Source organism: Lytechinus variegatus, chromosome 4 (genome assembly GCF_018143015.1).
Source record: "Lytechinus variegatus isolate NC3 chromosome 4, Lvar_3.0, whole genome shotgun sequence".
Classification (NCBI taxonomy): domain Eukaryota; kingdom Metazoa; phylum Echinodermata; class Echinoidea; order Temnopleuroida; family Toxopneustidae; genus Lytechinus; species Lytechinus variegatus.
Window position 1 is genome coordinate 65116796 of NC_054743.1, and position 25715 is coordinate 65142510.

The 25715-nt window shown below is 37.9% G+C and overlaps 1 protein-coding gene across 1 annotated transcript in view; it reads right to left on the reverse strand.

The window, feature by feature from the left end:
• Window positions 1-14120: 14120 nt before the first annotated feature.
• LOC121412388 overlaps window positions 14121-25715 on the reverse strand; it is a 32452-nt gene continuing 20857 nt past the window's right edge. The window contains exons 3-6 of the mRNA XM_041605201.1: window positions 19777-20008; window positions 18532-18823; window positions 17786-17924; window positions 14121-16022 (exon numbers count right to left, since the gene is read on the reverse strand). Of these exons, the coding sequence (XP_041461135.1) occupies window positions 14853-16022; window positions 17786-17924; window positions 18532-18823; window positions 19777-20008 (1833 nt within the window). The 3' untranslated portion in view covers window positions 14121-14852. The remainder of the gene's footprint in view (window positions 16023-17785; window positions 17925-18531; window positions 18824-19776; window positions 20009-25715) is intronic.

The following is a 25715-nucleotide window of genomic DNA, read 5'->3' on the forward strand; positions in this document are numbered from 1 at the left end:
GGTCAGTATGCAAATGAAGGAACTGATGACATCACTCACTATTTCTTTTGTATTTTATTATATGAAATATAAAATATTTTGATTTTCTCGTCATTGTCATGTGAAATGAAGTTTCATTCCTCCCTGAACACGTGGAATTCCATTATTTTAACATTTTGTGCTTCAGGCAAGGAGGTCCTAATCGTCAAATTCGTAAAAATTGAAATATTGTATAATTCAAAAAATACAAAACAAAAGAAATAGTGAGTGAGTGACATCATCGACTCTCTCATTTGGATGTAACTGGCTCGTTCACATAACTATTTTGTTAAAAATAAGCAAAAATTTGAAATGTCATAACTTTCTTATTTTTCATCCGATTTTGATGAAATTTTCAGCATTGTGCTTGTCTGATTTTTCTCTATTGATTCAAATCAACAATTTTCTCAGGTGGACTTGACCTTTAAAAAGGACATGTCAAAGTAGTACATTCTGAAATTTAAATGATAGGTATAAAGAGAACATTTATACAAAGGATCGTAGCCCATGTGAGTGCGGGAGGGGGCAGGGGTGGGCCAATTCGAACGCAAAACACGATGCCCCCCTCGTATTCATGCCGCGATTGGATAGAATTTATAACTATGGAAATCTTTGAAAATGTCAATTCTTTTATTTCATAACATTTACGCATAATGTCATTGGGGAGCTGATTGCGCGTGACATTACATTTATTGAACATGTTAAACCTAAATCATAACCTTGTTACATATTGAATGAATTCTCTACCATTTATATTCCCCCTGCTTTTACTTTGTCCAACGTGACCTCAGGATTGAATTCTGTTTAACACTTGCGTATCTCATCATGTTTCTTTCCTGAAATGCATGAGGGACGTCATGACGACAGGTTCTATACGAGAAATCCTTGCTCAAGGCACTAACCAGTGGCATTCATGAAAGCAAGTTACTCGCATTGTTAGACCATGGATCAGTAATTATTGTTAGAAACCATTATCAGGCGTATCCGTTTGTTGTTGAGCTTATGTATAGAGGGGCATGCAGTCACAACATACGAGATATCTGTTCAATTGTATAAGTCAATTTCCGAACAGCAGACTGTCACTGTTTCCGATATTTCGATACTATTATTATGCCTACCCGTTTGTGGTGGAGCTATACTGCCTGTTAAGGGGACGGTCACAATAGACTAGATCTTCGTTACAAAAAACCCCCAATAAAAACACGGACAGCAGGTGGTTTTCGATATGTACAAATCAGTAATTTTTTAGATCTTGTAACTACTATGGAAGCCCGAGTCCTGTTACCGTGGTAGTTACTACGATGGCAAATAATAGTCATAACTAATTTCTATGAAACGGGTCCATGCAGGACACGGACGGGAAGGGTGACCCCCCGGGGGGGGGGGGTGACCGGGCTTCCAATACAGAACAGTGAATACTTCTCACATTCACCGAACTCAATGATTCTTGTTTGTTCTTTGTAAAAAAAAGACTACTGCAAACACTGCAAATAAAAATCAAACATCTCGAAGGCGAGGCACTAACAACCCAACATTCATCAGACATACTGTATATGCTATAAACGTACTCTTGCTTTTAAATTTATATTCAGGTCACATGACCAAGGTCAAAGTTCATTTAGGGTCAACGAACTTTGGTATAATGTTAAGGGTATTTGTGGAATTTTCATAATTACTTTAAAAGTTTACTGATTTAGTTCATGAAACTTGGTCATAAGAGCAACCATGTATCCCTGAATGTCTTGTGCGCGTTTCAGGTGTGTGTTTCATGAAAGTTGTCAGCATAAATTGTCAGTGCTGACAATTTCAGTGAAATCCTTGGTTTTGATTGGCTGAAAGGCACTTGCCTCTGACTGGTACTATGGTAACTGTCGGAGAAGGACAACTTGTCATGAAGCGGTCCCCTGGTCACATGGCCAAGATCAATGAACTTTGGCTGTGTTGGGGGTATTTGTTGAATTGGCATCATAACTTGAAAGTTTATGGATCTAGTTCATGAAACATAAACTTAAGGGTAATCAAGTATGAATGATTGTTTTGTACTCGTCTTAGGTCACATGATCATGGTTGTAGGTCTTTTTGGGTCAAGTAGCGGACATAGTATTTTATGATCATATGAATGTTTTTTTTGTGAATGATAATTCAAGAGCTGCTATCAAAGTCAGCACTGCTGCAATATCGAATCGCATAATGCAGGCGAGACTGCCAGAGGCGTTCCACTTGTTTAGATTAAGAGATACAATTTTGTAAATGTGCTCGAGAGTGGTACGATGTAATTTCGGTCGTAGATCCTCTACCTCTCATTTAAATACTGTTTCGAAGTCACCTTGCGTTGCCTCGATCTGTAAAAACACCATAATTTGTCTGTCACTGACAGTATGGATATTGGAAACCGTTTACGAAGGAAGTTTGATCGGCTTATACCAATAGGACAAAGCGTCGCTTCGTGTTAATGGGAACCCCACCCTTCGTCCAAATCCCGATCCCCGCCCCCCCTCCCGGTTTTGCCGAAATGGTGCGTTACAACCCATACCCTTCGCCCAAGGTGGTAATAAATAGATCTGGACGACAGCCTCTTTGAAATGGCTGTTTGCATGTTTAATGTAAATTCATTACTCGATGAAACTAATGCAGATTTGGCGTATTTGACAAATTTAACGATGCGACGCTAACCAATTATTCGATACAAGCCAGCTTGATAATACTACGGCCGGGTCAAAACAATAATAATAAAAGGATTGGTCAAAATGACCATTTTAGTGATAAATGTAATCACCGTTTACCTAGTATGAAATCAAAGGTGATGAAAACGATTGTTTTAAATCAATGACCACTATTTTGATATATCTGTACCAGTATTTCCACTGGACACTATATGGCCCTATTTCATTGATTTTGTCAAATCCTTATATAGAATGTACTATCTAGAACTACTGTTCCCATGATTTCCGGCGCTATTCAAGTCGGCAGTGGCATGCAAGGCAACTAGTACTCTCTAATGGTGGTGGACAAAATGCCAGGACTCTAGGGGTTGCCATTGATTAGTTGACATTTTTGCCTTTCGTGATTACAATATAGCCCAAAGGAAACAGCCTTGCTTCATGAGGGGATGGACATAGGCGGCGGAAGCGGGGAGGGGGACGTGTCCCCCTATATTTGAGGAGGGGGGACGGTCCCCCTAAATTTTTTGTTGTTGTTTTTTTTTTTGTTTTTGCTTGTCAATTTATTTTCGTACGTCCCCTCTAAAATTTTTGGGAACTTGTTTTTTTTGTCTGCCATACTGTAACATCCACACTTTTCTGCTTGCATCAGCCAATACGTAAAATGCTTCTCAAATTGCCAGGTATCAGGGGTTGGGGCTCAATGCGTGCATTTTGTGCTTTGTGCTCCACCATTTATGAAATCAGGAGATAATTATATAGGGGTCCACCCCTGATCATTGTCATTTTTAAATGTAATTTCCAATAGGACCACGTTACGATTGTTGACTTCAAGTCAATAATATTTACTTACACAACGAGAAGTCTTAGATCATGAAAACATTGTCAGTTCTCTTTCCAGTCATGGATTTGTTCCAGTACACAGAATCAATGTACAATCATGGCCTACGCAGATTTTTTTTTAAACCTTAAAAGTGAATAAAAAAAGTTTTCAACCAAAATTTAAGGGGATTTCGTCCACCAAAAAAAAAAATGAATTTTTGTGCCCTGCAAAGAATTTAAAACAAAGATGTATTCTATCGCATAATTTGGCCGATTTTTATACCAACGTTCATTTTGATTGAGTGCCTGATTAAAAGAAAATATCTGCGTATGTATATTTTTTCATCAAATAAAATCCATTCTCAGGAATGGAGCCCCGACCCCATACATCCGCATCGATTCATGCAAGTAGCAAAAGCTTACACTGAAGCTAACTTGTAATATCAGTATTTAGATGGGGACCTCGGGGCCGTCTGTAAGCATGATAAGCTTGAGGACACCTTTTACTTTATGCAACTGTCATGATTGTGTATACGTTATATTTGGTATCTCGTGGAGAATGGTCATGCATGTAAATGATAAATAATTACTAGTATGAAAAAGCTAACAGAGGCTTTTAGAAGTTCCAATCATGATCTTGGCGTACAGATGGGGGGGGGGGGCTTGGGGGTTCTTGCCCATAGGCGGCGGAAGCGGGGGGGACAGGGGGGACGTATCCCCCCTAAATTTGAGGAGGGGGGGACGGTCCCCCCCTAAATTTGTTGTTGATGACCTTTTTTTTTTTTTTTTTTTGCTTGTCAATTTATTTTCCTACGTCCCCCCTAAAAATTTTGGGTTGAAAAACTTTTTTTTTTCTTTTGCTTGTCAACATTTTTTGGGTTGTCCCCTCCTAAAATTTGTGGCTTCCGCCGCCAATGTTCTTGCCCCCGCAATTTTTCACGACCAAGAAAAGGAAAGGAAAGAAAAGGAAAGAGAGTAAGGTGAAATATGATATAATTTCTTTAATATTATGTCAAAATCTGTCACGAAATGGGTTGTTTTAATGAAAATGTCGACAATTGTGCTCGCTCGCTCATAACTTTCTAATAAATATGTTACGTGATACGTCATATCTATAGCCCCCTTCAAATCTTTGGCTCATTGCGTCACTGTTTTGCGTACATTGACTAAAAATAGTAAACAGAACCTATATATAATCATCATTTACTTACATTTTGAAATAGCAAGTATAGAACTATATATAGAATGATAAACAAATCATACGGTTTTCGTAGTATGATACAATCTCGTTGAGAAACACATGCAGAATAAAATTGAATTCTTCATAAACATTAACGTATTAATTGCGCATTTTGAACTTTGTTGTAAATGCGTCATCATGAATATGGCATGTCATTATGTGCCATGACACAATGAACTGGGACTGATCGGGGGGGGGGGGGGGTGGTTGAATGAAATGTAATGCAACTGACGTAACAGTTACGCGATATCAAGTATTCATAGGTCCTATGTGGATTTTATTTTGTGATTTGGGATTAAAAAAAAGTAGAAAGAAGAGAAAAACATTCCAACGGGTTTTTCGGTTTGGATGAAAAGGAAATCAAGGGGGGGGGGGGTGCAACCTATTGATTATCATGTTCATGCACCCCATATCCTTCTCTAAGCAACAAAGTCTTTTGACTGAAAACAGTGAAAGGATCCTCGAATATGAATATGACTATGTAGGCCTACAGAAAAAAAAAGAAAATGATGATTATGATTATTATTATTGATACTACTACTACTACTACTACTACTACTACTACTACTACTACTACTACTACTACTACTACTACTACTACTACTACTACTACTACTACTACTACTACTACTACTACTACTACTACTTCTATTAACAACAAGAACAGTAATTATGATTATAATCGTAATCACGATAATTCAAGATTTATATAGCGCACGTGTATTTCGATAATGACAATCAAGGCGCAGTATGAACAAATACACATATTACCATGATTACGAAACAACAAGAGCAAGATCGGAGCAGCAACAAGAAACACAGAAAAAAAGAAGTAAAAACTGGCCCATAAAAATTGAACTTCAGGAGATTACTGCTGGCGATATAGAGTCCGAAATCGGGATTTTCCTCGCGACATTTTACCGTCAATGCGGGGTCATTATAATTATATCGAAGATAGATTTTTGTTCAAATCCTATACCGTCTTGAAAATGTGAAAATAGAAAATAACGGTGGGCGGTATAAAGATACTTCGATCAATTTGCTTCTCGCAGTCCTACGTCTGGCTAATCCTTACCAGGCATTTCACTAATTATCGAAACGAACGAAACAAATTATAATTAACAATATGTCATTATGACCTATTAAAATGGCAAAGCAGAAAAACAACCTGGATTCAATAAACTCTGAGTTATTAGTATTGTTCGTAATTCCCCCAAGAGTAAAGAGGAACTTGTTGAAGTGCGTGTAAGTCAAACTCGTTTTCATGATTTATCATTTTATGACAAGCAAATTTCTCTCCCATCAGATGTTGCGAGTTCAATATTTTCTAAGCTCAATTTGATTCCAGTTCAATATTTTCACTAGGAGAAAAGCAAGCTTGTCCAGAGTTTGGAGTCAAATGATAGGACTGTAGATGAAGATACTTAAAAGACAACTTTAGATATTAATAATGATTTTCCTTAAACATTCTGCTTTCGACATGTTCGTAGAGAGCTGTGATGATGCCATATTCCAATGTCTGGTATAGCCAAGTAAAATATAATCTTACTTTATTTTTACTTTATCCTATTGGTATTTCCACAATAGTGGACAGTTTAATAGTCACGACCGTGTATGGGAGCATGACCTTTGTACGCCTATATAGCTAATACTAAATATCTTGGGTGTTTTCCTTTAAAAAAAGGAAAGAAATTCCAATCAAACAGATCGTGCTTTTATATGACATATACGAGTAATGATAACACCAAAATATTCGCAATTCTAGAAGAATGTGTTGAAAACTGGTGGTCTTACTACGAACTAATGATCTTTTAGGGGGATGTTTCTTCAACTGTACTTCGGCCGACTTACCTCGCCGTGAATGCAGACAATCATCGCCATGAAACCGACTACCTGTACTGTGTTACCATGGAAACGACTGCATTGTTGGTACTCCGCACATTACATACCACATTATGAAAAAGACACTTCTGAGTAAAAATAAAACATTCGCGCGATTATCCACGCCTGATCCGATCCACAATCTGATTTAATATATACGCAGTGAAAATATCAGAATCTCATTGAACCGCACTCCCCTGTCATGAAAGATAATATTTCTATTTATAATAGAAATCTTCGTGGGGAAGCACTTGCTTTATATAGGGCCTACATGGTGTACTATCACGTACGTCAAGGGACGGGGGCGGTGGGAAGATATATGAGAGGGGGGTGAGGGAGGGGGTTAGGGAGACGATTAAGAGGGATATTGATGTAGACAAAACGCTAAGTGTTGTCTGACCATTTTTTTAAATGCTCTTCACTTTTTTTTCTTCTCCACTTCCTCCTAAACCGGCCTTTTTGCCCCTTTCAAATAATTGAAAATCTAAAATGGGGGGGGGGGGGTCACCCCCTGTCATCGTGACACCGCCCTTTGAGGCTTGTCAAACCATTACCATGTGGTGATATAATTATACTTTGTAAACGAGGGTTTGATATCATGGCATAAATCTTTTAGTCTGACACTTTTTATGCCGTTGGGGAAGGGGGGGGGGGGGATCCCCCGATCTCATTGCATGGTGCCTACATTCTAAAAGAAGGTTTTATATCGCGGCATAAATCTTTTAGCCTGGCACATTTTTATCTCCTCCGGAGCGAACACTGATTCGTTTCAAGAAACACCTGCGTTACGATCTCGATGAATGCAAGATCTTTCAAACTTGGTCGTCAGAAGTGCTGACCTCTATCTCTCATCGTAAACAAAGACATCACGTATGTTACCGGGGTTTAGTCCTGTACGTGTGGATATTTGAATTGAAGGTTTATGAATTATGAATTGTATCTCAAACAATCATGCATAAAAATATAATGTGTATCCAACAGATCGAGTTGGCTCAAATGTTGTCAAAGCAGGTCTGGACCTTGCTGCACTATATAAGCATGGACCTATCACAAATTAGTACGTACAACTATTTCCTCATTAATTATTATTGTACACATGGGGTATGAAATATGGGCGGGGGCACCGAGGAAGATGGGAGGGGGGGACGTGCAACCTAACTATCAGTTTTTTTGTAACGTTATGTGATCGGTAAACGTAGCATCCATTACTTTAAAGATGCTGGAGTCGGAGAAGGGTTTTATCTTAGACCTAAAAGTGAAAGATATACAATGAATAAGCCATTTCGTAGTTCCATTCTGCGTATGATCAGAAGAAGGTCATTGGTACTAAAGTGACATGGTGGTTCAAAATTTAATGAGATAAGCACCAACTTTGATGTCTTGATTATTCATATATTCTTTTGAATCGTGTTTTTCATTAGATCCACACAAAAAAAAACACCGTCCACCTAGCTGCGACTGGTATTTCACAGTTGGCCAAGTTTAATGTTACAACACCATGATAATGCGTCTAAAGTAGAAATACCTTCATAGAGTGTTCATTGGTGTGCTATTCTAGTCACATGGTCTATTAAATTTCTCCATCCTGCTATGTAAGGCATTCCACGTAATATCTTGCTTTGAAATCTGCCTACTCGTAATGAACAAAAAGTGAAAGGTCATTTTACCCAAAATGCCCATGAACATGATGAAGTAACTACAAACTGGAGTATTCCTTTCCATGCTGTAACAATGGACATGTAGTAAGTCTATGGTTTAAATGATAGAAAGTGCCTTCCGGAACACATGGAATTCCATTATTCCAACATTTTGTGGTTCAGGCAAGGAAGTCCAAATTGTAAAATTCGTAAAACTTGAAATATTGCATAATTCAAACAATAACAAAACAATAGAAACAGTGAGTGACATCATCGACTCTCATTTGCATATCACCGAGTAGAGCATAGAAATGTTTTGTGAAAAATAAGCGAAACTTTATTTTACATCCGATTTTGATGAAGCTTTTTAGCGTTATTCATGTTTGATTTTTCTCTATATATTTAATCACCTGTTTTCTGGGGTGGACTTGACCTTTAATTTTGAAGGAGGGTAGGGGGCGGGGTGGGGTGCAAGACATGATGACGTCATATTTTCAGTAAAAAAAAGAGGAGTGGTAATTATAATCAAATAATGAAGATACATATTTATTGCATGAACGAGACCTATCTTATTCATAATCTTCCTATTCCCCCTTTTTTCTCTCTTTCCTATCTTTCACTACCTGAAAATCAGAGGTGGTTACCCATTTTGGAGCAACCACTGTAGCCATGCACATGTCCATACCAGTGGAGATTGGTGTGAATTCTTTCCTTCCTATCCCCGGTTGTCGTTTCTTCTTATTCATTTCCATCTCTCCCATCTTCTCCGTCTCACTCTTCCTTTGTTTTCTCGCCCGCTCCCTCGCTCTTTCCACATGTTCCATCCACCCCTTCCCCCATTTCCACGTCCCCTCCCTACCCGTTTCCCTTCTATCCCCCTCTCTCTCCTTCTCCTCCCATTACCCCGCTCTCCTCCGTCCTCCCTCCTTCCCTCCTCCCTTTATCCCGCTCTCCTCCGTCCTCCCCCTTCCCTCCTCCCTTTATCCCGCTCTCCTCCGTCCTCCCCCCTTCCCTCCTCCCTTTATCCCGCTCTCCTCCGTCCTCCCCCCTTCCCTCCTCCCTTTATCCCGCTCTCCTCCGTCCTCCCCCCTTCCCTCCTCCCTTTACCCCGCTCTCCTCCGTCCTCCCTCCTCCCTTTATCCCGCTCTCCTCCGTCCTCCCCCCTTCCCTCCTCCCTTTATCCCGCTCTCCTCCGTCCTCCCCCTTTATCCCGCTCTCCTCCGTCCTCCCCCTTCCCTCCTCCCTTTATCCCGCTCTCGTCCCTCCTCCCCCTTCCCTCCTCCCTTTACCCCGCTCTCCTCCGTCCTCCCCCTTCCCTCCTCCCTTTATCCCGCTCTCCTCCACCCTCTCCTCTTCCCTCCTCCCCTTCTCTCCTCCCTTTAACCCGCTCTCCTCCCTCCCTTCTTCCTCCTCTTCCCATCACCTCATCGTCTGTCTTATATTCCTACAATTAATTCACTTCATTTAAATACTAGAAAGGAAAGAACGAAATAAAATATTTTGTAAATGAAATATCTTTATTGATCCCATTAATGACGAAGTATGAAAAATTGACAAGAACTGAAAACCCCCGAATCGATTAAAAATCAAGCCCATGAAATATTGCTCCAAATTCAGGAGAAATTATAATATAAGAATGAAACGACTGTTAACTTGTCTGTTTGCTATTTTCAAAATTTAACAATTCAGCTGAATGTAACATGCTTATTTCTACATTTGACTAAAACAATAATTTTCTTCCGTAATTTAAGGAGGAAATAATTGTTCTAATTTTGAAATCCATTTCAACAAGTTACCTACTGTACAAATTGTAGATCCATAATGCAACATTTCTCGTACCGTTTGCTTCTTACTGTTTGTTTTCTTTAAAAATTTTGCCTCAAGGTGGCGCTATTCATTGCACAGCTCGGAATCAATCCAGTTAATATATATACATGTATATACTATCATCAGTTCATTAATATCCCGACTCCTGAGCAAATACTGGTGCCGCAAGGGCTGCTTATATGTTTTTTTGTCACGTTACGAATGGATTTATGCATGACTTAAATCCAATAAGACACCGTCACTTTGAACAACAACATCACAAGTCCTAAACCATTCATAATACCACCCAAACCTGTACCCAAGGTGCAACATTTGTGGGTACTGGGTAGCCATTTTATTCAATTATTTTGAACTCATTTTATGACTACTACCACAACTGCATGTGGAACTTGGATTTAAAACACATAATGAAATTAATTACTCATAAAATATTCATAGTAATTGTTTCATATGCCGCCAGGGGAAACTTTGAGCTCACATTTGGCACTTCTTGTTCATAACTTCACAACGGCTAAATGAAACATGCACTGCATAAAATAACTTTTATAAGGAAGTAGACTTTCGATATTGAAAAGCAACCATCTTAAATTTTCGCCAAAACAGCAAATGGACAGAAAAATATTTACCATGCAAAAAAAACCCCGAAAAAACTCCAAACACAACCAAACAACAACGAGGTATGTATATGGGAGATATTTAATTGTGTATGATCATAAATACACAAAACACCGACGGAACATATATAGATTTTCACTTTGCAAGTAAAAATGTGAATATAATCAATATACAAATAAACATATTGAGCTATAACATAAACTATTAGATAAATAGATAAATAATTCAAATCTAAGGAATGTAATATATACTGGAAAGCATTCATAAAATATTATGTTCAGTCGATACATATATAAATACTTTAGTAATGAATAAAATCATAGTCTCGTACACTATACTCTCAGAAGAATAGTTCTTAAAGGACAAGTCCACCCCAACAAAAACTTGATTTGAATAAAAAGAGAAAAAAATCAACAAGCATAACACTTAAAATTTCATCAAAATCGGATGTAAAATAAGAAAGTTATGACATTTCAAAGTTTCGCTTCATTTCACAAAAACAGTTATATGATCGAGCCAGCTACATCCAAATGAGAGAGTCGATGATGTCATTCACTCACTATTTCTTTTGTTTTTTATTGTTTGAAATATGAAATATTTTGATTTTCTCGTCATTGTCATGTGAAATGAAGTTTCATTCCTCCCTGAACACGTGGAATTCCATTATTTTAACATTTTGTGCTTCAGGCAAGGAGGTCCTAGTCGTCAAATTAAAAAAAATTGAAATATTGTATAATTCAAACAATAAAAAACAAAAGAAATAGTGAGTGAGTGACATCATCGACTCTCTCATTTGGATGTAACTGGCTCGTTCATATAACTATTTTGTTAAAAATAAGCGAAAGTTTGAAATGTCATAACTTTCTTATTTTACATCCGATTTTCATGAAATCTTTAGCATTGTGCTTGTTTGATTTTTCTCTATTGATTCAAATCAACATTTTTCCGAGGTGGACTTGACCTTTAACAGAATACATCCATTCCTATAAAGCAAGAATCTTAAGCTGAAATCCCCATCAATCATACCTTCTTAGATTAAAAAAAAACAATTTCGTTTCTGTTCAAAATAAATATGAAAAAGTTGAAATAAAATGTGCTTACTTATTTCCCCTCAAAGAGCACAAAAACAGACATCAGCAAGAAAAGCACTATACAAAATAAACGGCAAGCGGGCGCTCTACCAGTTTCGTTGTTTCTACTTTTTGCTATAACCATGATAGGCTGGAGACTGGAGACCATTTGAAAATCGACCATTTGTTGATATTGATGCACAAATAATAATAATAAAAGCAAATTTAATTTCAAATCAAATATACATCGACCCTACAAAATATACTCTCATTAAATAAAAAACAAAATAAATACAACTTGTAAAGGCATTCATATAAAGTTATTTCAGAAATAATGCTATGGATAAAATGGCAAATGCTTTCACCGCAACTATAAAAGACTTGTAACTCCTCCCAAACCTACCCCCTCTGCATGAAGTGCAAAATAATATACATTACTTCAGTTTTTTTGTGCTAACATTACAAAAATACAACATAATCTTCATTTAAAAATCAATGGTATAAATCTATGTGATCTTAATGCAAATTTCAGAAAAAAGAAAGCGATATTTTAATACATTATTACTGTGAATTCTATTTTAATTACTTCTATTACAAGTAATTTTTAGTACTTGTCAGTAAAAGTGATCAAATTCACTCTATAATTTGATAACGAAAAAATACCCTTGACATTGAGACTAAACCCCCCAAAATTTATTGCTAATAAGTTGAAAGAGGGGACATACTATCTTATGTAGGTTAAAATCCTGGGGGGGGGGGCACTTCCATTGACGAGTGGATACCATGCGTGACCATTGGGTCTCGAAAAAGTACCCTAAACATGTATTTTCCATATTCTGAAAAAGCACCCCTTAACAAGTATTGGCGTGTGAAACCCTACCCTTAACAAGTATTGGAAACAAAACGATATCCTTGGCAAGTAGTCCCTGAATTGAACCCTAAACAAATACAGCGATATTTTAATTATGTCACGGACGTCGGTCGTCGGTTTACCTACATCATTGGGTTTAGTGTACAGCCCCACCTCCTACACCTCGCGCAAATCTTACTCTAAACACGTAGTGTTGACTGTTAAGGCAAAAAGTACATCCTTTGTAAAACATTTTAGGCTTAATTTTTTATACCCTCGCAAATTTGACCCTAAACACATAGCTTTCTTACCGAAAATAGATACCCTTTTTTCATTATTTTAGTGTTTTGACACCCTTATTACGTAAGGTAACGTGTCCCATTTACAAAAGCATCCTTTTACGTGTTTTTATTTGGGCGCGCATGGTATCCACTCCTCAATGTAAGGGCCCCCTGGGTTAAAATCCTCTTTAAGATATTTAGGATATGAATAACTGTACCATGAATACCCTGAATTAAACTTTTCAAAGTGCTGTATATAATATAGAGAAGCCTTTGGACCCAACACATCATTGCAGTAAATAGGCCAACCAATTTGATGAGAAATGGTTGAAATTGACATAAATCTTAATACCCTGTCACCGTGCAACAATATCAATTTTCATCAGATATTGGCAACAAAACTATAAAACTTGAATATATCAAATATTTAAAATAGCAAGCAAGTTCTTGGTATTCCAGCTATAGGATTAATTTTGAGACCTTAAGCAAGGTCTTAAAATCAAATGACGACCAAATGCCTCTGCATCTACAAATACAAACTAGACATTATAAAGCATGAAAGTATGATGAAACAATGTATACGCTTGATAATATTTTCAGTTACTCACTGCATTTGACGCAAACTTTCCATATTTATTTCTTGATGAAATGATTTTTTTTAAAATTCTATAAAAGTGGCATCTCTAATTATTCAATTAACTATTAAATTATGAGTTTTGAGTTGCATTGTTGTTTGGAAGAAATGTGGACTCACATTTATTGCAAAAGTCAAGTCTATTTCAGAAGCATGCTGCAATATATTTGCTGGCAAAATTACATAATTTCATGTTTTTGACAGAATCGGCAATGGCATTATGTCATTATAAAAATAGAGTTATATATATTTTACCTTTCTTGCAAAATTGTGTCTATTTGCTATAGCAATACCACACAGATTCTGAAGCAAATACAATAGGAAGGGAGTTCATTTCCGTGTATTAGTTCTGCAATGAATATAGGGGTATTTGTATATTTCTACAATCCAGCTCTTGTATATATATATATATATATAAGTATATACAAGAGCTGGATTCAAGAGTTGTATTCATATATATAAGTATATATGAATACAACATATTTATATCTTCAAAGAAGATATAAATATGTTGTATTCATATATACTTATTGCATATACTTATGCAATAAGTATATATATGTATATATTTCTCTATATCTTTGTTTAAGCAAATTTTTTTTGTTTTCTTTCAATGTTCGTAATGCGCCTTAACAACCTCTACCTTTGTCTTTATGTCTATATGTGTATTATGACGGAATAAATCCATTCACAGACTTCGCCCTTTCGTATAGTGTAGGCATATATAAATATATATATATATATATATATAAGTCTCCCTTTATTTCCTCCTCTTTGTATACACTTGAACGATTATGGGTGGGAGGGGGTGGAGCTTGAGGGTGGTAGGTTCCTGTTCCCCGTAATGCAGCCAATGCTTAATAATTATAACTTTTAGTTTTGATTGACCACACTTTGCACCATCAACGAAAGGTTGTCATTATTTCTTATTTTCATAAATGTAAGCGCAACTAAGATAAAACAATCCTTTATTCGAGAAAGTCAAGAAAAACTTGACAAAAAAGGGTTCCAGGCCTTTACACTGTTTCCTACTACTTGTTGCCACCCAAAGAAGGCACTTCAAAGAAGATATAAATATGTTGTATTCAGTTACAATATGAAATCAGTGATGGAATAGAGGCTTGGAGTTTTGAGTCCGGGAGATTCACGTCCGGGAGTTTCAAGACCCAAGGCTGCCAGATAGAAGTTTCTCCTGCCGACTTTGTTTGCATGTCCTCAGACTAAGGCCAAGGTGGGCAAATTGTCACCTTGAACCAAGCTTCAACTCCACCCCTGGAAAACAAATTATAGACATAAAAAAATATGTTTATTTAAATATCAAAGCTTGCTTTGGGCCATGACCTGTTTTTCCTTTGCAAGCATACTTGCCACTTCTTCCAAAACAACACATATCTGCTCCAGATAATGGAAGGAAACCTTCTTGTGGACTGGCAGGTACACCACATGGTCCATCAGGTACCTTGCCTCATCAGGGTATTTCCCTGACAGTTTTGCCAGGGAGTTCCCTAGAATCCTCTTTGGGGAATCTCCTGAAGTCCTGCTGGGGGAGTTCAATGATAAAGTCCCTCTAGGGGAATCCCCTGAAGTCTTCTTTGGGAATTCCCCTGCTTGTCCTGCACCCCCATGGATACCACCTCCAGACAGTTGGTTTGCAACAGATGGTAGCAGTCTCGATTTCTTCTGAGTAGGAACAGAACCTGGATCACTGCAGGATTTATTGCTGTCATCAGAATGAGTTCCTGAAAGGTAGTTAGAACCTCGAGTGGAAGATCTGTTGTCACTGGAATTCCTATGCTTCAGAGATGTCTCAAAGTTGCTTGAAGGGTGTTCACAATGGTCAGAGACATCAGAGTAGTGAGGATGCAAGTCAATTAGAGAACACTTTAGCTGACTTTGCACACTTGAATCAGAGCTGACTTGCTGATTCTTCAACTGGTTGTGCATTAATGAAGAGAGGCCTTCTGATCCAGCTGTGCTGGCAGCGCCAAGAGTTCCAGAATTAGGCACTTGTGCACACTGAAGTCTTGTACTGACCCCAGTGATGCATTCTCGAGCTTCACAAATCTGAGACTGCTTTTCAGAATCTGGAAGACGCAGTGACATATGCTGTGCAGTCTCTGTTGCTTCAGTATCGCTGCTTTGGCTTTGAGCGGGAAGATCTCTCAGATGGCTATTGGACTGTCCTGCAGCCTCTTTGGAGTGAATACTTACATACTTTGGTCTTTCATCTTGGAACAATTCCTTACTAAGTTTAGAACCATATCCAGCCGTGTCTCTAGATTCTCCAACGCCCCCATCCTCATCACAGGATGTAGTGTCTTCTGTAGATCCTAGAGATTGGTCAGGAGTCCCCTGGACCTTCTCTGAAGGGTTGGCAAGGTTCCTTGGGATTGCTACATCGGATTCTATCAAGCTAAGTTGGGTTGCTCCTTTGTACGCATCGATGCCACGGGCATTTAGCTCCTTCATCACTCTTTCAGGATTATCCTATAATAGAAACAGTCAGAGAAAGAGAAGGAGAGAGTGAGCGATTAAAATGGATTATGGGTCTACCATTATACAGCTACTCTTATCAGTGAGAACCAAGATCAGAGAATCAGACTGGTCAAGCCATTACACATAACTTTGGTCAGTGCAATAAGAGTATACCAAAATTAGGAAATGACAAAATTTTCATCACTTTTTTAATGTATTATAATTTGTATGAGTCGAAATATCATTGAAATTATTTTTATCGGAATTTAACAGAATACCTTCCAGTTCCACTTCTTCAGAACTTCAACACTAGTTTCATGATTTGTTGACTAAATATAATTTTTTTGTGTGTGTTTCAATAATGTTTCAATGCTGTTTGAAGTGTTCATTTCTGTTTAGGATGGGATGTTTGTCAGCATGAACACACCTTTTCTTCTTGAAGTGTAATTATATGACTTCCGAAGTTTCTGAATTGCTGTTCTAAGGTCATATGTTTTTGCAAATTATGTCAATGAGAAATAAAAACAAACACAAGAAAAGAATAATTCGCCTCCAATAGCCCTCATATAATCAGTAGCATAAAAATGCGAGATAATTGCTATTGGGTTTCATACAAATAAAATTTGGGAATAAACAGTTGTTCGAACTAGATAAAACTTCCAACGAACGCAACATTAATTTTTTGGGGAGCAGCTAAAGCTGTAGTCTCTTGACTTTTGAATGTTGACGAATTATGCATGCAATGTCATCGGTACTTTGTGATGACAAATAATGTGTGCAAATATTGATGGTACAATCTCAGATGTGTCAATAGGTTGACCTACTGTAGAGGGAGATCCAGGATTTTGAAATAAAGGGGCACAAAACGGGAGTTTTTAAAATGAGGAGGTGCAGATGACGATTTTATTAGATTCAGCTATAGTAATGCATATATTTGTTTGAGTGAATTCATATTTGTAATAAAAGAACATGATGCAAAATGATTCATTATTACAGAATAAGTACATATTAAAAACATTTTCATAAAAATGTACATACTGTATAACTGTATACAATTTTAAGTCAAATACATGTGTGTACGTATATTATGTTTATTCAATTTTCAACCGATTTAACAATGAACATACAATTTGAATATAGGAGAGTGCCTTCATGAGTAGGTTGTTTGATGCTGATGGCAGCCTCAATGGGATGATTCTCTAAATAGATCGATAGAGGGAGCGCATGTCCCTTGCATGTACCCCCTCCCCGCATGGATCCGCCATTGCCTAACATGGCATATACAGCCATTTCTAATTGCAAGAAAAGTATGGGGTGGGGATCGGGGGGGGGGAGGTCGAGGGTCACCAAGCTCTCCTGTAGATCATGAACAATTAGTCCCCCCTCTTGTCCTCAATGGGGAAGGAATTTCAAATGTTGGTGATGGATGAATGTTATTGCAGATCACTAAGTGATAATTAGTCATTTCCTGGATGTTTTACACTTTAATCTAGCTCTCTGGGAGATCTTGTGAGTACAGATCTTGTAAATAGTTAAAACATGTTTAGCCAAACAGAATTTTAAGCACAAATTGAACACCATGGAGAAAAGAGGTCTTTTCTTGCTTTTTATTAACTGTTTGTTAAAAACTTCTGACATATTTCCTTTCAGGAAACTCTCCATTGCAGAGAACTGTATATAACAACCATGACAGCACATAATTCAACATTATGGATGGTAGTGATTTTTTTTTTTTGGGGGGGGGTGGGGGAGCTAGGGGGGAAATATATACTTACAACTACAATAGGGAAGAGCCAATGGTTTATTTTTTCAGCCTTCAGTCCCACACCTTGCATCCCAGGTGGCAATCTCCTACTTACAATGTCACATTTGACATTTCCAAGGCTGAAGGAGTTAGGGTCAAAGTTCTTCAATCTGTAAAACAAAACAATGCAATGTCCAGAGGCCTGTAAAATAAATCTTAGCAATCGATTCTATGCATTATGATTACAACTGTTTGTACACGATCAGTCAAATGTGTTCTACAATCTAAGCATTGTCTTAACATGAAGCTAGGCACAGGAATGGTGAAGGACTTAATTTAATTCATTAAAATCAAATTGCGAAAAAATGACAATCACACATCACCAGTTCAGATGGTGGTTGATGGCAGTAAACATAATATAATAGGAACATGACCAGTAAGACAACATTTCCCATATCCCTTTGGCAGTCTTTACAGGATTAATAATTATAATAAGACTAATAATGATGTCTTATTTATCCAGGGTAACCACTTGAGCACTTATAAAAATTGCTCTACCAGTGGGTCCTGATTGACATAACATGTTATTATAAGGCCCTAACCTCAATTCTGTAATGCCTAATGCCTGGCTATAAGGCAGAGATTCTCATTTTTAATGTCTCTGGTATAACTCGGCCAGGGATCGAACCCACTGTTCATGACGCTGACACCCTGCCGACTAAGCCAACATGGTAGGTTCAGTATATCATACATTTTTCATCCAGTTAGTACAATTACCTCCTATAGAGCATACAGAGCAGAGCGATACTAGGTCTCATCCTGATGTTGTCAAAGAAATCCTTGGGGAACCCTCGAACATGGTTCACAATGATGTCCCGATGGTTGATACCCAAGGCGCTGGCGAGCTGCATGCCATGCTTGACGAGGAACGGTGAGTTGAGAACGGTCATCAGCATCGAGTACTTGAGGAGCTTCTTGAGGTAGGTAGCCCGGCCTCTAATCGGGTAGGAACGGTAGAGGGTCCGCATCTGGGACAGGAGAGAAGGGTCCCGCACCACCGCAATAGCACCTGGAGAATGAAAGTAAGCGCAAGGTGCCTATTCTGATGATCTGGGAGGGGCCATTAACAACTCCTCTAGGAAGACAACATTCCTCGTGGGTGTTTCATAAAGCTGTTCATAAATTATAAGTAATTTTTTGAATGACTGGTGACCCTAATTTATGGTAAATGATATACCCTGAATTTTCATAGGGGTATAGATTCAACTAAAAAGAAAGGATCACCAATTGTTTGTGACTTATGAAGAGCTTTATGAAACACCCATCTGGTCACACGCAAGTTTTCTTTGAAGGATGTGTCATTGGGAAGTATTTGTTATCATGCAGGAGTAGTAAGTGATTTTCCCTGACTGTTATGAGCTACTTCAAGTCCTTGCTTTTGATTGGCTGAGAGCTAATCATTCAGTGACAAAACTTTTCATGGAAGCCTCCCCTGTCCTTCAAGCAGCTCTCTCCAGAAGAGATAACCTCAATGTTTATGCTTGAATTACATCCCAGGGAGTTGTTCTCTTACAATTATTAGGGATAGGAAACCAAGTTCCCATGATATGAATACACCCCCCCCCCCCCCCGCAAAGAAAAGCTACAGTCAAATGGTTAATACCTTCAGGTTAATACCTTCCCAGTCACTACAAAGTAGTCTTCCCTGGGGCATAGTCCTAAAAACAGAGAGCACTGAAATCTTAGACCTAGTCCCCTAGTCGGTGAAAGATTTTAGTCCCAAATCCTGCAACACCTTGGAGAACTAGGCTACACTAGCCTGTATAGTACCCTTATATGAAGAAAGAAATATGTTTCTGAACATTGATTTATTCAGAGGTGCCAGAATGTTTTGACTAGACATATAGAAGGGGTGAGCCACTGTGTGAAAACAGAATGTTCTAGCCTATTACACTTTATGGGATTATTTTACCATGATTATTATGGAGCCCTAACCTGTAGGACCCAAGTGGCATTACCTACCTCCAAAGGCTGTATTGGTTTTGATGAGACCGAAACTGAAGAAAGTGATGTCCGCAGCTGGGTGACCGTGGTCCTGGAGGCCACAGAACGATTCTGCACAATCCTCCAGGACGTCGAGATGATGTTCCTTGGCAACAGCCATGATGTCCTCAAGGTTTATCCAACGACCGTAGAGGTGGGCAACAAATATGGCTACTGTCTTTGGTGTGATGAGGGATTTCACATGTTCTACCTGCGCAGAGAGAAAGGAATGTTTTCAAAATAATTGATCATCTAAAATCGGAGTGACAATTGAATAGAAGGGCAGAAAAGCATCAAGAATGAACCTTTAAATACAAAGGGTGAGATGTTATCACCTGAAAATAAACTGCATCAGTGACAATGACTAGGTTGATGTAACAACACTAGAGGTGTGCAACACATAGTCACTGATCGCGATGAGTGAAAAATATTTTTAGAATGATTAAAATATAATAAGTTGGTGTTACGATTGACCAGAAGGCTATAAATCATCAAGACATGTGTATACATAAAAAAAATGTGTAATTTTTAAAAATGACACCAACCCACTCATTCACGGACAGCACGAATTATATTTTTTTCATTATTTTATTACGAGGCTTACGAGGCTTAATATAAGACATAATAGTTCTAAATAAAAATTCAGTCAGGTAGTGTCCGTTTCAAAAAATCTGTTATAATAACAAACTTGCAACAACAGTTAAAAGCTCCTGAAATGATTCGAACTGACTGGCTGATGGTTAACTTTGTTGTAGAAATTATGCATTTGTTACTATTACAAGTCTTAGTTAAATTGTACCCTGGATGCAATGGCGATGAAATGAAAACAGTATTAAGGGTCAGTCAGGTCAGGACATTTCAGCCGGTGCAAGTCAACCTATATTGTCGTGTGGTCAGTATCATACATATATGTTATATTATCCCTTTTCCTTATGTAATAATAGTTACATTTAAATAAAGTGCTTTTACATTCTGTTTCTAAGCGCTTTACATTGCAATACATTATTATGAATTCACCAGTCATCGGATCTTGACGGTTCCACACACAAAGTATGCTCCCTCTCCACTCCCTGTTGAGTATTCCCACGAGAGTTCTAAGACTTAGATGTTAGGCATATTACATACTAGGCTTTCACATTCTTCCGGGTACCCATTTAACACCTGGGGTCGTTTCTTAAATCAGTTCGTAAGTTAAGAGTGACTTTAAGAACGACTTTGGTGATCCTTTCTTGTGGTAAACCATTAAAATCATTAAATGTTCATTGGTAATTATTGAACGCGTAAGAAAGGTTCACCAGTCGTTCTTGAAGTCGCTCTTAGCTCAAGAACAACTTGATGAAACAATCGCCCTTGGTGGAGAGTGGCAAAGTGTGGGTTGACGCCTTGCCATAATAATAATAAAAATAATCCGCTTTTATATAGCGCTTTACAGATTACCCCGGTCATCAAATTCAATCAGTCATTCCTGCACATGATGTGTGCACATCCTCCACTCCCTGAGGAGTATTCCAGTCAGTCGCCGGTGAGGCGCACACAGTACTGGACAAGCTATAATGACTTTCACATCCTACCCATCTAGCACCTGGGTCGAGAGTGGCAAATTGTGGATTAACGCCTTGACAACGGACGCCAGACCGCGGTGGGATTCGAACACATGACCCTCTGTTTACAAGGCGAGAGTCAGAACCACTAATCCACGGCTCCTCCACAAAGGACGCTAGGTCGCGGTGGGATTCAAACAGACGATCTCACTGATTACAAGGCGAAAGTTCGAACCGCAGGCGCTTCCTCAAGAATTGTATTTTTTTTTTACAACACAAAATTTTAAGAATTCCAATGGAGAATAATTGTGTTGTTAACAAAACGCAATTCTTGACATTAAGAAATTTGATTAAGAAAACGGCGGCATATATACGCTGGCTAAAAACGTTTATGCGTTACAGCCCCTTAATTTATGTCACAAAACTTTTCTTCCTCTTTGAGTTCAGTCAATTATGATTCATATTATTACTCTAACATGTTTAAATGCATATGGTTTTATTTTGTCATTTTTTTACTGGTATGCTACCATAGATTTAAAGCAAACCACATACACAATTATACAATGATATATATATATATATATCATCATCATCATCATATCAGCCATGTTCAGCCCACTGCAGGGCGAAGGCCTCCTCAAGTTGGTGCCAAAGGTGCTTGTCTTGTGCTGACGCAATCCAATTTATACCAATGAATTTTGTGAGCTCGTCACTCCATCTCAATTTCTGTCTACCCCGATTTCGTGATCCTAGCCATGGTCTCCATTCTGTGATGCGTTTGGTCCACCTATTATCATGTGATCTTGCAAGGTGGCCAGCCCATCTCCATTTCATTGATTTAATTGCTTTGATTATGTCTATTACTTTAGTCTGGTTCCTAATCCATTGTATGGTTTTCCTATCGCGTTTTGATATCCCTAGCATTATACGTTCCATACTGTGTTGAGTGGTTTTTAATTTCTGTTCCATTTTCTTTGTTACAGACCAGGTTTCGGAACCATAGGTCATTGCCGGTATAACACATTGATTAAAGACTTTTCTTTTAAGGCAAATTGGCATATTGCTCTTCATAATGTCATTGAAATTCCCAAAAGCGATCCATCCAGCTCTTGTCCTCCTTTTAACTTCTTCCAGTTGTTCATGATCCATTCTGACATGTTGCCCAAGGTAGATATAATGATCTACTCTCTCGATTTCAGAATTATCCATTATGATTCTTTGCTCCGTAGCAAATTTGTTGAACATTACTTTTGTCTTTTTCATGTTGATCTTCAGCCCTACTTTGTTACTTTCAGTGTTGAGATCGTTAAGCATATTTTCTAGCTTGAGGCCATCATCAGTGATTAGAATGATATCATCGGCAAACCTTAGGTGATGGAGACACTCGCCATCAATGTTTAGCCCTGTACTTTCCCAGTCTATTTTACGTATTATTTCCTCCAGTGCAGCGTTGAACAGTTTGGGTGAAATAGTATCTCCCTGTCGCACTCCTCTGTTAATGGGGAATTCATCACTGTCTTTGTGCAGGTGAATGGTTGCAGTTGCTTGGCTATACATTTCCTGAATTAGTTTAATGTAGCTATGGTGCACACCTTGTACCTGTAAGGCTGTTATTACTGCCTGAAATTCTACACTATCAAAAGCTTGTGCAAAGTCTACAAATGCCACACACAAGGGTTGTCTGTATTCGCAAGTCTTCTCTAATAATTGGTTTAGTGTGTGGAGATGGTCTGTAGTAGAGAAACCACTTCTGAATCCAGCTTGTTCCCTCGGTTGATTAAAATCTAGAGTTCCAGTGATTCTGTTTGTTAGAACTTTTGTAAATAATTTGTAGGTGTTTGAAAGTAAGCTAATTGGCCTATAGTTTTTAATATCCTTTATGTCTCCTTTCTTGTGGATGAGGATTATGATTGCATTGTTCCAGCTGTCTGGTGTTTGTGTTTTTACTAAACAGAGTGTAAACAGCTTGGCCAGCTGTTCTAAGATGACATCGCCTCCATCTTTAAGGACATCCACCAGCACCTCATCGCTGCCTGGTGCTTTACCACGCTTCATTTCTTGTAAGGCTTTAGCAACCTCATCTACTCCTACTGGAGTTATGTCCTCATCTGCATCTAGAGCAATGATTGGTGCATCAACATGGACCTTGCTGGAGTACAAGTGTTGAAAGAAAATCTTCACATGATTAATTATCTGGTCTCTGTCATGAATAACACTTCCATCCTCCCCTTTAATAGCTATCAGTTGTGATTTCCCACTGGAGAGTTTACGTTTGGTTGCTTTATAGCTGCTATTATTTGTTATGGTCTCTTGGACTTTCTTTATGTTGAAGCTGCGAATTTCACTTTTCATACGTTTTCTTATTGTTTTACACAATTCTGTATACTCTATGCTATCCTTCTGTGTTGATACCTTCATCTGTCTCCTTTTTCCCATCAGATCGAGTGTCTCCTTTGTGATCTTGTCAGTTGTTTGATTTTCCCTTTTACCTGCTATCTCAAGAGCACAAGTTTGGACAGTGTGAGAGAATTTATTGTAGATATCATTTATATCTTCCTGGTTTACTTCATCCTGAAGCACTTGAAATATATATATATATATATATATATATATATATATATATATATATATATATATATATATATATATATATATATATATATATATATATATATATAAAATGCATCTGAAGTTTCCATAAGTAATCAAAATTTTGCATGTGGTTAAGAAAAATCTCTCCCATCAAAGGCATGAGAGGGTATACTTGACAACACTTCATGAAAGTTGCTGGCACTAACTGATGGTCATTCTCTGACGCTTACCATAGTAACAGAGACCAGTGCTTCTTGGCCAATCACAGCCGTTTCTGAAATTGTCAGAGCTGAAAGTTTGCTAACAATTGTTCTGAAATGGTTCACATGACTTGTGTAAAGGCCACTTTACACTTTACGATCAGGCGCCGATCCATGGGGGGGGGGGGCACGTGCTCCCCTTATGAGAAGCAAAATTAAAATTTGTATTTGAAATTGAAGACCCTTTTTGTCAATTTTTGTCGGGTACGAAATATCCTTAATTTGTGGTTGAAAACCTTTTTTTTTTTTTTGGGGGGGGGGGGCTGTCAAAATTTTCCTCCAAAAAAATGCCCCCCTTAGGAAAATTCTGGATCCGCCCCTGCTTACGATTGGTCTTCAACCCGATTTTGGAATAAAATGTAGAATTTGGTGATAATATTGAGACGTGGAATATCTCACTGTGTAATGTTTCGAGTCCTCTTACGAATATTTATGTTCAAATCTGTGACTATGCTATCATCCGTATTAGCATAAACGTGAATTTAATATTCATATATTCGTAATAACGTCATAGAAATCTTACGATTGGATAAACTAATTTCACCTTTACTCCAGAATGAAGGCTTGCAATAATCCATAATTGGTATATAAGTATTCTTCCAAGATACAATTAAGTTGAACCTCAAATAAAGAGATAATTTTCATTCGCATTTTCAGAAGTTGAGCGAGTGCGATTTGTTTTAAAATTGGATCGTGGACCAGTTGTGAGGTGTGCGGTGGCCTTGAAGATTCTGTGGGAAACAAATTGGATGGCAATATTTCTCTTATGATCCATGACACAATACAAAATAATATATCTGATCATAAAACTCTCTCAAATAAACAAATCAAATACAAAATCAGCACTCGTAGTGCAGTCACTATACAAGCACTGTAAGTGCTAAATTAGCACTTCATTTTTTTACAGTGTAAAGAAGTGCAGTCGGTATATCAGTACTTTTAAAACATAGACAAATATACATACATTCAGGTAGAAGAGAAGTAACGAAGAAAGTAAAACAATGTTAGGTTTTTCATAAAGCTGTTCGTAAGTTAAGAGCTACTTTAAGAACGACTGGTGAACCTTTCTTACATGCTAAAAATAATCACCAACAAACATTGATGGTGAATAATATTTACCACAAGAAAAGATCACCAGTCGTTCTTAAAGTGACTCTTAACTTCCGAACAGCTTTATGAAACGGCCCCCAGGTTTAACTATCTGCAAGGCACCATTTCAATGGATGCGATTAAAAAAAAATCCTGGTACTACTTTTGCATATAGTTACATGTCTTCAATATTTTAAGTGAGGTAGGGATTTTTTTTCTTTCATAATTTTCAACCATCATGATGGTTTTTACTTTATGATGAGATGGAAAAATATAAAAACGTGAGAAGCAAAATAATCCATCGCCGAAATATGAGGGTCTTTGCATAAAAACATTACTATCATGATGATTTTGCCATCCGATCCAGGAATCGAACTCTGGACTTTAATAGTGTAGTCTAGACACTCAGCCATGGCACCTAGCCCGGCACCTAGCC